This window comes from Orbicella franksi, chromosome 12 (assembly GCF_964199315.1).
Source record: "Orbicella franksi chromosome 12, jaOrbFran1.1, whole genome shotgun sequence".
Taxonomy (NCBI): Eukaryota; Metazoa; Cnidaria; class Anthozoa; order Scleractinia; family Merulinidae; genus Orbicella; species Orbicella franksi.
This window is the reverse complement of record NC_138156.1, coordinates 8873825-8889052: the sequence shown is the minus strand read 5'-3', so window position 1 is coordinate 8889052 and position 15228 is coordinate 8873825. Positions and strand designations below refer to the sequence as shown.

The following is a 15228-nucleotide window of genomic DNA, read 5'->3' as shown; positions in this document are numbered from 1 at the left end:
ACCACCATTTTAAAAGAGATTCCGAGCGCGCTTGTACGACGGAATGGTTTTAACAGAGTTTCATTTAATCCGTTATTACCTTTAATGACAACAAATGATGTTCATCTTCGTAATTATTGAAAGCCGAAGCAAATGAATCTACCTGACGCGAAGAGCGGGAAAAAATGATATGAGCGAGAGACGATTGGTTTTGGTTTTACTTCTGATTGGATGACAAAGTGGCGCGAGTTTTGAAAGGCAATCGCTGATCGTGGTAATGCAAAACAAAATCAAGTGTGTATTACTTTTGATATTCAGGTGAAACGCTCTATGAGTTCGTTGTGAATAAAGACAGGTGACGGAAAATAAAAGAAATTACTCATATGCTGAAGATGATGTAGTCTTAATGCACCATTAAATTTTCCGTCCGTTAACATTAAAAGAGATGGATGTTTTAAGCATTCTATAGTTTGGAACTGAAAGTGTTTAAAGAATGGTTCGTGAATCTTGAAAAGCTTAGTCTAAATTTTGCAAGTTCCTCGTTTGTAATCCGTGTTAATCTTCGCCATCCTTAACCTTGCTCGTTCCGTTTTGGTTTATTATTACCCCCTTGTTGTTTTTCTAATTTAGCGCAATATTATTTTTAGGATTTTTCAATTTAAAGGTGATTTTTTAATCGCGAAAAATGATTCAGAACTCGTAACAATGTTCCTTTAACACCACGTTTCAGGTACATGGTGACCGAGATTGGAGCACGTGATTTAGGAGACCAACAGCGCTACAATATGTTGGAGGTGAGTGGAACTGGATGTTCGATCACTGGCACATTTCACTTCGGCTGATGCACAAAATCCAGCTGACTAGGATGCAGCCATGAAGAGATAGTTCCTATCGCATTTTTCAAACTATGAACATGGTCTTTTTTAGGTGGTTGCCAAGAAGATGGGCCTAGACACCAAGAGTAATGCATCCTTGTGGAAGGACTTTGCAATGGTTGAAATCAACTACGCTGTCCTTTACAGTTATCAGGTAAAAACAATTCTTAAAGGAGCTCAGTCACAGCGTTTTGAGTTAATTTCGGCCATGTACAAAATTACCTTTCAGTTGAAGAAAACCTGAAAATAGTAGCTTACTAAGATAGAAAAACACCAAAGAGATAACAATTAACCATGAAGGAACAAGGATGGTTAAGGATGGAGAAGATTTACATGGATTACAAAAGATGAACTAGAAAGATTTAGGCTAAACCTTTTCAAGGCGCACAAATCGCGACGTAGCTCTTTTAAGTAACCTGCTCACTTGTGGAACCACGAACGGAGTTTTTTCTCTAGCCATATTGAACAAGTGATCGTTAAAAAGGGTGTGCCAGTGAAATCCTCCTCTCATCAACCTATTTTATTTTATTTATATCTGTAACGACTGATTTTCATACAACCTCTGATGGTCACCCAGAGGGGTCACGTGCTTGCGGTCATAAGCTCACAAAATACCTACAACGTCCTCTCCTCTTTATGGCGTAGAGACCGGAGTTAAGCCCCGGCTAGAACGAACCATCTTGCTTCCTCTCATTCTTTAGATTTGAACAGACTTGAAACTATCCTTAACCTTCCATAGAATAAAAACATCATTTGATATGCCTCGTGGTAGCTGTCTTTTATTGGGCACATGTCAGACTCTTAGTCGCTCCGCGTGTTACCAATCGCATTTCGTTTTTTGTTTTAGGAAGCCGGTGTTACTCTCGCTGACCATCATTCCACTGCAGAGTCATTCATAAAACACATGGAAAAAGAGGTTAGTGTATTTTCCCTTTTCTTACTATACGTTGGTGAAACAGACAAGTGTGGCTTAACTGCAAACAAGCAGTTAAGTTCTCGCTAGATAATACAACACATGTTACTCCATCTTATAATAGTACACAGCGCCACTAAAGGACACATGCCAGATCGGAAGTTTTATAACCAGCGCTAAAAATATTCTCCCAGGACCGAAATAGAGGAAGCATTCTAGAATTGTTGATGGTGACGTACGTATCTAGCTCATTCTAATTTTTTTCTTTTTCAGATCAAGGTCCGGGGTGGCTGCCCAGCAGACTGGGTTTGGATCGTTCCTCCAATGTCTGGAAGTGCTACACCTGTCTTTCACCAGGTGCGTTTGAAAGCTTCTCCTTACCTTACTCCTGTCAGGTCCCGGAGGAATTTGAAAACGGAGGTTTCACTCTGAAAATGCATCAAATGATTTCCGTCCACACGACGCCGGGGGAATTTGAAAACGCATCAGGGAAATCACATGATTTTCGTGACGCCATTATTTTCGAAAAGCTCCGTTTTCAAAATGTCTTCCGTCCATACGAAAACTAAAAGCCGGCGTTTTAAAATTTCTCCGCTTTGAAGAGCGTTTTCGGAAAGCTCCGATTTCGCAACGGACTAGTGTGGACTGTAGGCCTAACCTTAGAAAATAAGCTGGGTTTTCAAATTTCTTCGGCGTAGTGTGGGAGGGGGGGGGGGGGGGACCTTACTGAGAGTCATACAAATGTTTTAATGTCAGTTCTGAGAATTTGGTGGTACATCAAGACAATATTACTTAGTTGATAGTTTTCTTAATTCTCGTCACCTGTTTGCCTGATAATGTATTGGTATTGTGATGAGAATTATTAAAGGATTATAACGAAATTTGTGTTAGTTCTGAAAATTTGTTGTTACATCAAGACGTTAACCCTGGTAATAACTTTCTTTATTCACATCACACGGCTTATTAGACTCCTCCTGTTTAAATGTATCAGTGGAAAATCTAGGTGAAAGCCCGGGAGCCGCCACTTCCTCTCCCTTGTCAAAAATTCCCCCCTCCCTCACTTTATCGGAGAAAGAAAGGGTCTGCCTTATTTAAGTATTTCCCAGGCCCCTTTTAAGAGCAAGCAACGGCCCAACTTTTACTTCATCGTCTTCTTTTGAGTCATGTTGGTCTGTTACCAGTACCTGGGAGTTTCTGCTGTTACTCAGTACGTTTATATTGTGATTTCGTAGCTGTTGCAGATCACTCTTTTGACCAAGATTTCCCAGTATCTTAAAACCAGAAAACTAGTTTTATGTATATAAAACTCGCTTATACCTTAATCTCAAGTGAATTTTGAGTTCAAAACATTGGAGTGTTAAAAGACTTCTGTTTTCAACTGCAGGAAATGCTGAACTACGTTTTGAAACCGAGCTACGAATACCAGGTAACATATATGATACTTCCATGTTTGTAAGCTGGCACGTGAAGCCAACCACTGATCATGATATTTTCTCATCTTTAAAACTAAATAGACTGATCCGTGGCGGTTTTACAGTTCCTCAGGAGAAGCCAAAAAGAAAACATCTTTCAAAACTGTGGCCAAGTAAGTTTATAGTACTGATTTGGTGCTTTGCGTTTTGTTAACATACGAAGATAGCTGAAGATCGCGCGCGTTTTTTGACAAATCATCCTGATACTGAAAAGAACCCTATCAAATGCCCAAGCGGAAAATTGACGTCAGATTACCTAGCAACCTCTGTAGTAAAAGAGTTCGGCGCAGGAAACTTTCACCGATAGAGTTGGGACTAGAAATGAAACTTGATTTCTCGAGTGCTGTTGTCAATTCAATCAAAGCTTGCTCCAGCCTTTCAAGATATTTGCAAATCGAGCGGAAGTTAACGAGAGTAAAGAGAAAAAAAATGAGAAAGACGCCTCTTCTTTCTCCTTCTCGTCTTTTTTCTTCCCTCGTCTCTGTTCTGACCAAACGCTCTAACACTCAAAAAATCGACTTCACAAACGTGCTTTGGCAGTTAATTTCAAGTTGGTAAATAGGTACGTGTTTCACTTAACTCCCTGACGCAGCACAGCAGCTTTTTAAAAACTAATATCTTCTTTCTTTTCTCCTTCCTCTTTTTGTAATGACTCCTTATATGGACAACTTTAGAGCTCAGTACAGGCTAATTCTTTTACCTTTGATGTAGTAACGGACTAGTTCATCATTTACTGATGGTTTTCTTCTTTTCTCTATATAGGGCTGTTCGTTTCGCAGCTTTCCTTATGAGAAAGATTCTGTCTCAGCGAAAGAAGGCCACTATCTTATTCGCTACAGAAACTGGCCGATCAGAAGGATTCGCGCGGAATTTGGCCAAGCTCATGTCACACTCGTTCGACGTTAAGGTTTGTCGCAATCGTTAAGGTTTGCCACGATCATTAATAAAAAGAATCCTCTTCCTCAATGCTGACATGTTTTAACGGGCTTTCACGCACAAGCACTCCGATGAGCGACTGGGAATAGCGTGGGTCCTCTAAACCTTTTTGCTGCGAGCATTACAAGACACTACGATTGTCACGAAACTCAATCAATCAACGTTTGAGGAGGCAGTGTGACAGAGTGGTTTGGACGCCGGACTCGAAATGAAATCCGGCGGTCGCGGGCCAGTTAAGTCCTGATCTGACCACTTAGCTGGATTTGTTTCTTGTAGACCCCAGTTCAACACCTCGGTCATGCTTGCAAAGAGCCAATTGGTCCGCCTCAAGCCAGCTGGGATTTTTAATCCTGTTATGTTTAGTTGATATATTTGTTTCTTTCAGTTTAAGTGGTATGCCTGTGAACTAGCTAGGTGTAGCTAAGCGTGTTGACCACTACAAATAAAACATCTGAACCTTTTTTAACTTTTCAACTCAACTGTTTCAAGCTAACAAATGCTTTGCTTTTTGTTGTCTGTCAGGTTTTGTGCATGAATGAATACGAGCATGCGCAGCTCACTCAGGAGACCTTGTTGTTTGTAGTTACCAGTACCTTTGGCAACGGTGAATCCCCAGAGAATGGGGCGAGCTTCTCAAGCTACTTACAGAGAATGAAAGAGAGCACTGGCACAAGCCCATTGAAAAACGTCAGGTAACCGCGGCTGAAACCCGCAAAACCCAGTGAGACTCGTCAATGAAAATATGTGATGTAACATGATAAAGAACCAATCAATATTACGTGATGTAACAAGGAATAAGAGAGTTTATGTGGTACGTGGCAATTGTAGCCAATCAGGGATTGTTATTTGAGCTCACCAAGCGTGACTTATTAGATATTTGAATGCCAATTTTTTTTTTCCGGCAGATATTCCGTGTTTGCACTTGGTTCCAGTAACTACCCCAATTTTTGTGCTTTTGGGCATTACGTAGATGACCACCTGAAGGATCTTGGAGGAAAGTCAATTCTGACCATTGGAGAGGGGGACGAGTTAAATGGTCAAGACGAATCGTTCAGCGAATGGGCTAAAAATGTTTTTAAGGTAATAAAAAGTGACCTTTTTTTAATTGAAACCTTGCATGCTATCAGAACTAGGTTGTTAAAAGGTCTACGAAAGCGTATGCGTGATTCTTTGAATTGCTTCGAAATATGCCTGAATGCAAATGGTTGTACCTTCAAAAATCGTAATTTCTACCTCATTGTACGATCTTAAACCGTCGATAAAAGTCTCCAGACAGTTGCAAAGAGATAAGAGATCACCTACTTGGAGAACCGAGCAGCCCTGGGCAGAGAACTCGGCATACTTGTCAATGCCTCTCTTCAGTTTATTTTCCGAGAATTTACCAAAACTCCTTCAAGATATTTGTTTCCCCAGGTTCGTCAGCTAATGAAAAAGTAAGCTTATTAGATGTTACAAGTGAATATATGAAAGACCATATATTTATGTTGTTGGATTTCAGGCGGCCTGTGATTCATTTGGCGTGAATGATGAAGTTGCGAGCAAAGTTGTCAGTGCATCACTGAAGAACATGTCAACCAGCTGGAGCCCAGGCCTCTACCGCTGGGTAGAAGAACGAAGAAAACCGAGCGACTTGTGTTCTTGTGAGTTCAAAGACTTACTTTAAAAAGATCATTGCTTATTTATCACTCTTCTAAATTAAACGTTTTTTGTGTGTGTTTCTTGCAGATCTCTCCAAGACTTACAACAAGACCGTTAGCCCCGCAAAAGTCATTTCAGTGACTGAACTTCAAGCCAAAGATTCGAGGTATATATAGTTTGAGAAATATGAACATGTGGTTTTTGCTTCGTTAAATCCTTTCTCGTTAAGCTTTTCGTTGACAACTATAAGATGTTACGAAAGTTTGCGGTAACTGCAAACGAACTTTGTAAATACAAACCAAAGGTACCGGATCCTAGTGGAACTGATGATCAAACACTCACAGAGAAAGGCTGACCGTACAGTTGAGACTAAAGGCTATATTTCACGGCCCGACTTCTTCAGGGAACTATAAACGTAACCAAACTGTACTCTTTGTTTTCTTTCATTAAGTTATTTGGGTAGGGGGGAGAGGGTAAGTGGCTATGGAGGGTGGCTTGATACTCAAGATCTTGTGGTCCGCGTGCAAGTCCTGGCCAGGTTTACTGTGTTGTGTTCTTTGAGAAGTCACTTTACACTCACAGTTCCCTTCTCTATCTTGGAGAATAAATGGGTACAGATGAATTGTCAGGGTATTCTGACAAAATGCTGGAGGGGGGGAGGGGAGGGGGAGTAACCTCTGTGATGGACTGGCATTTCATCCAGAGGAAGTGACAATATTCCTAGCTGCTTTCTGCTATAGAAACAAAAGTCAGTGAGCCAGCTTGCTCCTCCCCTCTTTAGACCTGGATTACCTAAAGTGTGTGTTTATCTTTACCCTTAATCTCTTATCTTTTGCACTTTTTCCAGTCGCTCAACTATCTTGGTTAGCCTGGATACTGACAACAGAAATGAGTTGACTTTCGAGCCAGGAGATCACCTGGCTGTATTTCCCGCCAACAAAGCCAGTCTAGTGCAGGATTTGATTGACATGATGCACGAGAAACCTGATCCGAACCGGCCAATCAGGATTGAAGTCGCTCGAGAAGATCCAGGTAAAGCCACAAACTCAGAGTCATCAAAACATAATTCATCCATACTAATTGCCGAGTAACATGCGATCAGGCGTTGTTTTCTTTTTGACTACAATGTACATGTAATAGCAGTTTCGTGATTTATTCTTTTAGCCAAACCCGGTGGACCAAAAGAGTGGCAAGCTTTTAACCGGCTTTCCGTGGCGTGTACCTTAAGAGAAGCTTTGACCAGATACCTTGACATCACAAGTATTCCGACACCTCAGATGCTTCGCTACCTGTCAAAATTGGTACGTATATCGGGCCTATTAAATTAGGCTGTGTTGTTCTGTCACGGACGATTCGTATCTGCTTGTGTATATTGGACATGTGTGTCTGTGCGTTAAGGGTTTTGGATTTATTCCAACACAAGTGATGCTCCACTCCTTGTCAAAATTGGTACGTTAAGTTTACTGTGAAAACTTTTATAAAAACCAATTACGTTACCTGTCCTTATGAGGTTCAACCTTGAATTTTCTCTCTGTACTTTTTAAACATGTTTCACTGAGTTATGCTCAAACTGTTGTCATCTCGCCGAGTATTTTCTTCTCTTATTATAAAACTATTTGATTCTTGTATTTTTTTTTTTGGGGGGGGGGGGGCAAAAGGATAAAAAAATATATATGTTTATTAAAAAATAGGCAAACATTTCGAGTTTTGAGCCGAAAGGACTTAAGATAAAAATATAAATTCCTCTTACATTTTGCCAAAATCGCTCACATTCTTTTTTTATGTCACTGCAGGCAACAAGCCCACTGGAGAAGATGCAACTTGAAACCCTCGGCAAGGTAACATAACCTTAAAATTTAAAATCGTTTCGCTGGTCATACTTGATAATAGTTTTGACGTTTCTGGAGCGGAGCAAGAAATGAGGGCGTAACCACCAATTATAAGTTACTATATGAAAGTCATGACATATTTGTTTTTCTGATATGTTATCAGGGTGGATCCCGATACGATGACTGGGCTGTGAGGAAAGAGTGCAACATAGTTGAGACACTGCTGGAATTTCCCTCTGTACAAGTGACTGCTGACCTGCTATTAACGCAGCTTCCGGCTCTGCAACCGGTAAGTAACCATGTAATGCAGTTTCAACTGGTTGTTTTTGTGAAACCTCGTTTGTAGAAGCTATCGAAACATTTTAAACGTGTTGCCACTAGAGACGACTTTTAACGGCGATTTATAACTAAAATTTCAAAAGAAAACTTTCAGTGCAGCGTGGCGCGCTCAACCATTTTAACGCAACATTTTATAGCGGTAACCGGTATTGAAATATTGTTGACCAAATTTTGTTGGATTTGCCTGGTAGTACAATTGCCGTTGACTTTAACGCAGAAATTTTGCGTCAACATTTGTCAAGACTTTTCTCTTATAGCATTACCTTTAATAATCTTGTACAATAATTGATGGCCTTGATCAACCTCGTTCCCAGTGTCTCTCTCTTCTCCCCCCCTCCCCCACCCCCTGCGAACGAGGCTCGGACTTGATTTTTGAGAGGTGATGACCATGCTGGGTCGGCAGATGATATAATATCGTCTGGCAGTTCTTTTATGGACGTTTCTTCAAACTGAAATGTGTGCTTAAAATGTGTCTCTTTTTCGTACGCAGAGATTCTACTCCATATCCTCGTCTCCCGATGTTCACGCCAACAAAATTCACATCACAGTAGCTGTAGTTGAATATAACAAAAGAGGTAAGTACAAATTACAGAACGCTTTTCCAACAGAAACTAATTCAGAGGTTATGCCTCGTTTTACTTTTCTTCACTTTTTTGTGAGGTAAAAGCAGATTTTTCTAACCTTCGGACTAAGGCGTGCGCAACGACACAAAGAAATGCCAGGGGAGTGGGTACTGACAAAAAACTTGTTACACTTTGCCTTAAACAAATGCAAATGATATCAAACGAAAACTTGTAAAGAAATCTGGTATCGCGTGCAACCAACTTCAATCCACAAATTAAAACACTGTTTGGCTGTGTCAGTGGGCAAGTTTCTACGCGAGGTTGATAAAAGTAAATAAATCCCCATAACGAATGTAGAATGCAGACGTCTTGGGTGATAGCCATTTATCGGTGAAAGGTTTAATGAAGTTATGTTATTTTCACAGGAGGTCAAGGTCCACATCACTCTGGCGTGTGCTCCACGTGGCTCAAAGGACTGAAATGTGGTGACGTGATACCTTGTTATATCAGACAGTGAGTTTTAATTTTTTTTTTCCTTGATTTGGGCCTGGACAGGAGCGCACCAATACAGTTCAGGTATTAAATCCTCTCTTTCTCTAATTTAGTGCCCAGTCCTTCCATCTTCCCACTGATGGCTCGGTTCCGGTGATCATGATAGGGAATGGGACTGGCATTGCACCTTTCCGGTCCTTCTGGCAGCAGCGGATGTTCGAGTTGAACAACAGGTGTCCACCAGAGTCATCAAAAACAGGCCGACGACAGTGGGGAGACATGCTGCTGTTTTTCGGTTGCAGAAACTCTCATGTGGATGACATTTTTCGACATGAAACCCAAAACGCAAAGCAAAGCAGAGCAATTACCGATGTGTTCACAGCTTACTCCAGACAAGAGGGAAGGCCTAAGGTATACACTGCATAAATGGCATCTGATGATTTACGTTAAAACACGCAGTCTGATTGGTTATAGCCTAAGAGCAAGCTCTCTGCGCCGTGACACCCAGAGAAAGAGATGTTCCTCAAGTGCAGACTCCAAGCAAAAAAATTCTTTGTTTCAGCAGTCAATAGCTCTCTGATGGCACATTAATAGTAATAAGTGACGTCACCGATATCTTCACTATTATTTAATCTCCAGGCACTACCTTGCTACCTACTGCAGGTGAATTCAGCAGGGCAGATTAAACGATTGTTGAACTATATTTTTGCTCAGCTAATAAAAGTTAACTTTTCATACATTATCCATTATTTTTACTATCACTGTAGGTGCTCCGGCAGATATCCTCGAGAATTCCTGTACTAATCATTTGTTAACAGAATTCTGACTGCACAGCAACGCATTTGTTTTCAGAAATATGTTCAAGACCTCCTGAGGGAAGACTCGTCTAACATCAACGACTTGATAGTCAATGACAGTGCACATGTGTATGTGTGTGGAGGAGCTGCCATGGCTGATGACGTCAGCAAAACCTTACAGGTAATTGGTTTAGAGGTCTAGACGACAACATTGCAACATTATGCGTCACAGTTTTAGTCGCAGCATTTCAATAAAATTGTCAACGCACCAAGCAAGCTTTGATACTCACAATCAGTATTTCTAATTTAGTATGGTGCACTCAATGAAAGAAAAACGATGGCAATTTGCGGGTTTGAGATTGGATGTATAGCGAAAAAGCAAAGTATAGCTGAAGGCGATAACGCACCATTAAGCGCAATGATGTAGACAGTGGATACACGTTGAAATGGTTGCGAGCAAGGTTGTAGAATTCAAAGCCTTCTCAGGGCTGGAGAGAAAACGAGCTTACATGACAGTTGAGTTTAATCTCTTTGCATTGTTATTGTAACTAGCTGGCTTTTATTAACACATGATATTCATTTTGCTGCCAATCCAACAGACCATGCTCGCTGATCGCCTTAATTCGTCTCCTGAAGACGGTTTGGATTTCATCAGGAAAATGAAGGTAAATAGTCTGTGACTAACTTCTCCATACAATGTCAATGGATAAACTGATAAAGAGAATGGAAAATCTTCAACTATGGCATATATATTGTCTTGATGTACTATCATGTTCTTAGCATTAGCTATGGAAGAAATCTGTGGCAACCTGTGAAGAAAATTTTACTTCTATCTTGGGATCGAGAGAGCTGAGACGCGTTGACCACTAACAAGCAAGAATTTGAAGCATACATGTGTCGTTATAATTCATACAGACTTCAAGCCTCGTTTCCCTAACCCGTCGTACAGACTCGAGGATAAAATGAGTTCTTACTCAGAGTGTGTGTTGTTTCTTCAAGAGAAAAGCTTTTGACTTAGTGCATTTTCTTTTTCAGTCATCAAACAGATACCATGAAGATATATTTAGTGTCCCCCAGAGAAACAAAGAACCAAAGGATGCAAGGTGAGTTAATGAGATTAATTGACTGACTGACTGACTGACGGACGGACGGACGAACGGACTGACTAACTGACTGATTGTCTTACCGACTGACTGACTGACTGACGGACTGATTAACTGATCTGACTGATTGATTGATTGATTGATTGATTGACTGATTGACTGATTGACTGATTGACTGATTGACTGATTGACTGATTGACTGATTGACTGATTGACTGATTCATTTGTATTAAAATGAAACTACCTGCTGTGGAGTCCAGGCGGACGAATTTCCCGTCTTGTCAAGAGTAAAACAACGCATTTATATCCCGGTTTGATTTCCGCCAATATAAAGCGGTTTCTAAGATAAGTAAAACGACAAAGCCTCGGAAGTCTTTTGAGTGCACGTGCTCATTTGTGTCAAAAAGGAAGAACAATAATATCTAATAATTTAGATTGAAGATTGCACTCAGGTAACTCAAGGTAATAGTTTTTACAGAATCAAGTGCTCAATATGAATTACTTACTCACATCACTATCGTTTTTCCTGGTTTCAGAAAACTAGACAAGGAAAGGGCGCTTTAAGATGAACATACCAGGCCTTCCGCATCAATAGGTTACATGACCGGCCGTGTAAATTAGAAAAAAATCTTGCTAGGATAGAATGGTTGCAAAGAAATTCAAAAAAGCGTGTCAAACCACCAAACAGAATCTTCAGCTTTAACTTTGCATTCTTGAAAGCATGAGACCAAGTACCCTTTTCAAGCACATAATTTAATGTGTTCCCCTTTTGATATCTAAGCCATCTTTTGAGTTTTTCTCGGTGGATGCGCGGTGTTGAAAGTTAATAGTGAGTTAGATCTCGATCTACCTGTCAATTTCGCCCATTTTGTGCTGGCACCTTTTTTATTATAACCGACATGTCACGCGACCAATTGATACCCAAGGCCTATCCAGTGACGTCGTCAAAAGATGCTCCGAACATCACTGGACTCACTGGAAATAGTCCTAGTAAAGTAGCTATAGACGGTGTAGAACGAGATTAGACTTAGATTTTCAAAGAGTTATTAACATATACGTTCTCACTGTAATAACTACACCCTGTCAAGAAGACAGGTGACGGGAAAAAAGAAACCAATCAACTGGGACGTGTAACAACCTCTGGCGCTCTAGAGAAGGGGCCATGTTGATAGTCTTTTTAGAGAGAGCGCACCTCCAAAAAGTATAACACTAAGATACGTTAATAGCAGAAAGACAGTCAAGTAAAATGTTATATTTTTTGTGCAGGATTAAAGATAATTTTGAAGTATTGTTTTGTTGCCGCAGGAGTTGGCATTTAAAGTCTTTATTGTTATTACCATAGAGCTAAACAATCAGTTTAAATTTCGTTTTCAACATTTTTATATTACAACATCTTTTTGGGGGTGTGTCTGTTATGTGGGTTGTGGGGAGAGGGGGGAGGTGGGGAGAGGACATTTCCAATAAACAACAGAAAATTGCCTAGGCGTAAAACTTAAGGGTTTTTTAAAATGATTCAACCAAGGGTTTGCTTTTAACCCTTTACGCTTTGTATCGTTTTACAACTTCTGGCGGCATGAACGTTAAAATGAAAGCTTTTGAGTGCATCCGCATAACGCTGCTTATTCTAATTCTTCACTGTAAAGATTAGAACGAAAAATTTAACTGCCTTAGATCAGAATTGCAAAAAGTGCGAACGTGGAAACTGACAGACAATGTATGCAAAGATTCATTTATTGCCTATGAATTATAGATTGGAGTTGGTTGACAATATTAATGATTTTATAGAGATATAGCTTTGCTGTTAATGTATGGATTGGCTAAAACAAAGTTTGAAATAAAGTGCTGAGATCGTATGGATGTTAGTTTCTTGTTTCTTCGCGGGGTTCATTTTATAAAATACGCTGTCGTGATATACTGTAGGATTCCATAATAAGCTTCACTGGCCCAAAAACTAGGCCCCTCTCAAATCGAGGGCGACTAATTCTTTCTCATAATAAGCACCCTTCTCCTGGAAGAACTTGTTGTTTGCTCGGACCACGCGGCCCGAAACAGATTGACCGCCGCGAAATGTCGAGGACTAGAAACTAGGCAATCACGTGGCGGGTACATCTGAATACGCTACTGTACTGAAACATTTTTAGCAGCAGTGCAAGCTCAAATCAAGCGCCTAATTTAGAATTCAGTGGTCAAATCTATAATCGAGTAAGACGAACATTCATTTTGTTTCCCTCTGTCCATTTACTGATCTCATATACCCCAGCGTCATTCAAATATTGGCTACATTCCCACATGTTTGATTTCCATTGCAAATGGTTTATTCTAATTTGGTATTCATTCTTTATCATCACTTTTACACGAGGAGTTTGGAAGTTCGGCTTCGTGATTATAAAATTCGTCTAATACCGTTTTAGATTACAAAAACCGTTGCAAAACATTCACAAGACGGCAAACTCTCTCAGTGGAGCTTAATTAATACTGGCCTCTGGGACGATTCCTTTTCGTATTTGGACCTAGAGTGGCAACGCAAGCAAGTGGAAGATTCGAAGTGACACAACAGTCTTCAGTGTTCTTGCTCATGGTATGTATCAAACGTTTATGTCTTACTAGCTATTTTACCACTAAGGGTACGTTTGAACTAACGTAGGGTGCTTTATACATCATTTAGCTGATGCGAGTAGAGATCTTTCATGCGGGTAGCTCCTGTGTTAATTTCCCTCTGGAGAGCATTGTTGTATATCTCCTCTGGTTTCTTTATTCGCGTCTAGAATCAACTTTTTTCCTTTATTAACAAGCAAGGGCATACGCTTTATTAGATTACCACTGTGGGGAGCAGGCTCGTTGAAATGGTTGATGATGTGCGTTAAATTTCTTGGGTCGTTACACGTTCTAGAAAATTCAATAAGCAATAATTTATGCGCAGAAAGGATGTCCACTGTTTCTCATTAAAGTATAAGCACAAATCAGGATAATCCTTTAAATTCTTGGCAGTCAAACAATATCACATATTGCAAAAATTTGTTTGACAGTTCAGTGCTCGAAGAGTGACTAGGTCGATTTAGGAGCGCATAACCAGGAGAGAGCAGCTGTTCCCATACTCGTTATGTTGTGTTTTCTCAGACCAGTTTATTTGTAGAATTTTGTTTTTGGCTGTTTTTGATGTTGTTCGTGTAGGCAACATGAAATAAAAACTGAAAGTTGGTTACTGCGGGATTCTGGTTAAACAAAGAAACTAATGAAAAGATTTGTTTTGTTTACCTCTTTACCGAGGCTTTCACATTCCTTGTTATTTATTGATTTGTTCAAAGACTGCGTTACGATTCGACCAGGAATAGAATTTTCCAGGAAATTAATTTTAGATGGAGTGTGATAATTGTAACTCAAAACTCAAAATGTCTGTTTCCTTCTTACTAATCAGGCAAACATGGAGCACATGGCATGACGTCACCTTCAAGATGGAGTCACATAAAGTCCTCACAGGTCAGTAAATGCTAAGTTCACTCTTAGTATGTGGAGAACTGCTTGTTCTTGGGCGGTAATGGTCTTTGATATGATCAATCATGTCTAAGAGACATGATTGATCTAAACCTTGCATTATATTCTGATTGATTAGTCACTAGAATTCTGCGCAAATAATGAGTTTGAAACATCTCGATTCTCAAGAGTTATTAGCTCTTATTTTCTCACAACACTACTGATATAGTTTCCAACATACGGGTAATGAGAATAAAGTAATTCATCAATGCAACTGGAGATCAAGTGACATATTAATGAGCTTTGGATTAGCTTAAATTAACCAATACTTTGCATCGAAAAATTTATAAACGTCTCTGAGGGGAACAAATTATTTGAACTTTAAATTGAAGCAGTTCACTTTCTCGCTCTCTAATTAAATACAAATAAATAGTTTTACAATTGAGTAAATCAATGACTAATTAAGCTTGCGAGTACTAATTAAAACGAGGAATACTTTCTTCAAGAAAACTAAAAAAGAATTGTTTCTTTAAAAATATCCGCACAGTCATTTGTACAATGAATCAGACTGACAAGAATCAAATGAATTAAACTAACAAGAAAATATGTATACTAAATCAACTTTTATTTATTTCAGGAGTACATCACGATCAAGACAGAAAAGGAGCTCAAGGGAAGAGACGAGAAGGCGCCAAGGGAATGCTAGACAAGTCCAGTGGGGATACAGTAAGATAGATTGCTAGATTTAAATCCAGCGAAAGGTGTAAGCATAGTTTCAAAGGACTCGTTAATTTTTCCAGTTCGAAGCCAATATTAATTTC

General features: G+C 39.8%; 1 protein-coding gene across 5 annotated transcripts in view; it reads left to right on the top strand.

The window, feature by feature from the left end:
* The window catches only part of LOC145462783 (nitric oxide synthase, inducible-like), a 42523-nt gene extending 29734 nt beyond the window's left edge, over window positions 1–12789 (top strand). For all 5 annotated transcript variants that reach the window (XM_081446384.1, XM_081446387.1, XM_081446386.1 and 2 more), the window contains 22 exons: window positions 710–773; window positions 907–1008; window positions 1702–1770; window positions 2041–2124; window positions 3152–3193; window positions 3282–3352; window positions 4002–4146; window positions 4698–4867; window positions 5081–5255; window positions 5674–5815; window positions 5901–5979; window positions 6661–6845; window positions 6978–7114; window positions 7607–7651; window positions 7806–7931; window positions 8472–8556; window positions 8970–9057; window positions 9150–9447; window positions 9889–10014; window positions 10433–10498; window positions 10869–10936; window positions 11473–12789. In XM_081446384.1, coding sequence (XP_081302510.1) covers window positions 710–773; window positions 907–1008; window positions 1702–1770; window positions 2041–2124; window positions 3152–3193; window positions 3282–3352; window positions 4002–4146; window positions 4698–4867; window positions 5081–5255; window positions 5674–5815; window positions 5901–5979; window positions 6661–6845; window positions 6978–7114; window positions 7607–7651; window positions 7806–7931; window positions 8472–8556; window positions 8970–9057; window positions 9150–9447; window positions 9889–10014; window positions 10433–10498; window positions 10869–10936; window positions 11473–11500 — 2395 coding nt within the window. In that variant the 3' untranslated portion in view covers window positions 11501–12789. The remainder of the gene's footprint in view (window positions 1–709; window positions 774–906; window positions 1009–1701; window positions 1771–2040; window positions 2125–3151; window positions 3194–3281; window positions 3353–4001; window positions 4147–4697; window positions 4868–5080; window positions 5256–5673; window positions 5816–5900; window positions 5980–6660; window positions 6846–6977; window positions 7115–7606; window positions 7652–7805; window positions 7932–8471; window positions 8557–8969; window positions 9058–9149; window positions 9448–9888; window positions 10015–10432; window positions 10499–10868; window positions 10937–11472) is intronic.
* Window positions 12790–15228: the final 2439 nt, after the last annotated feature.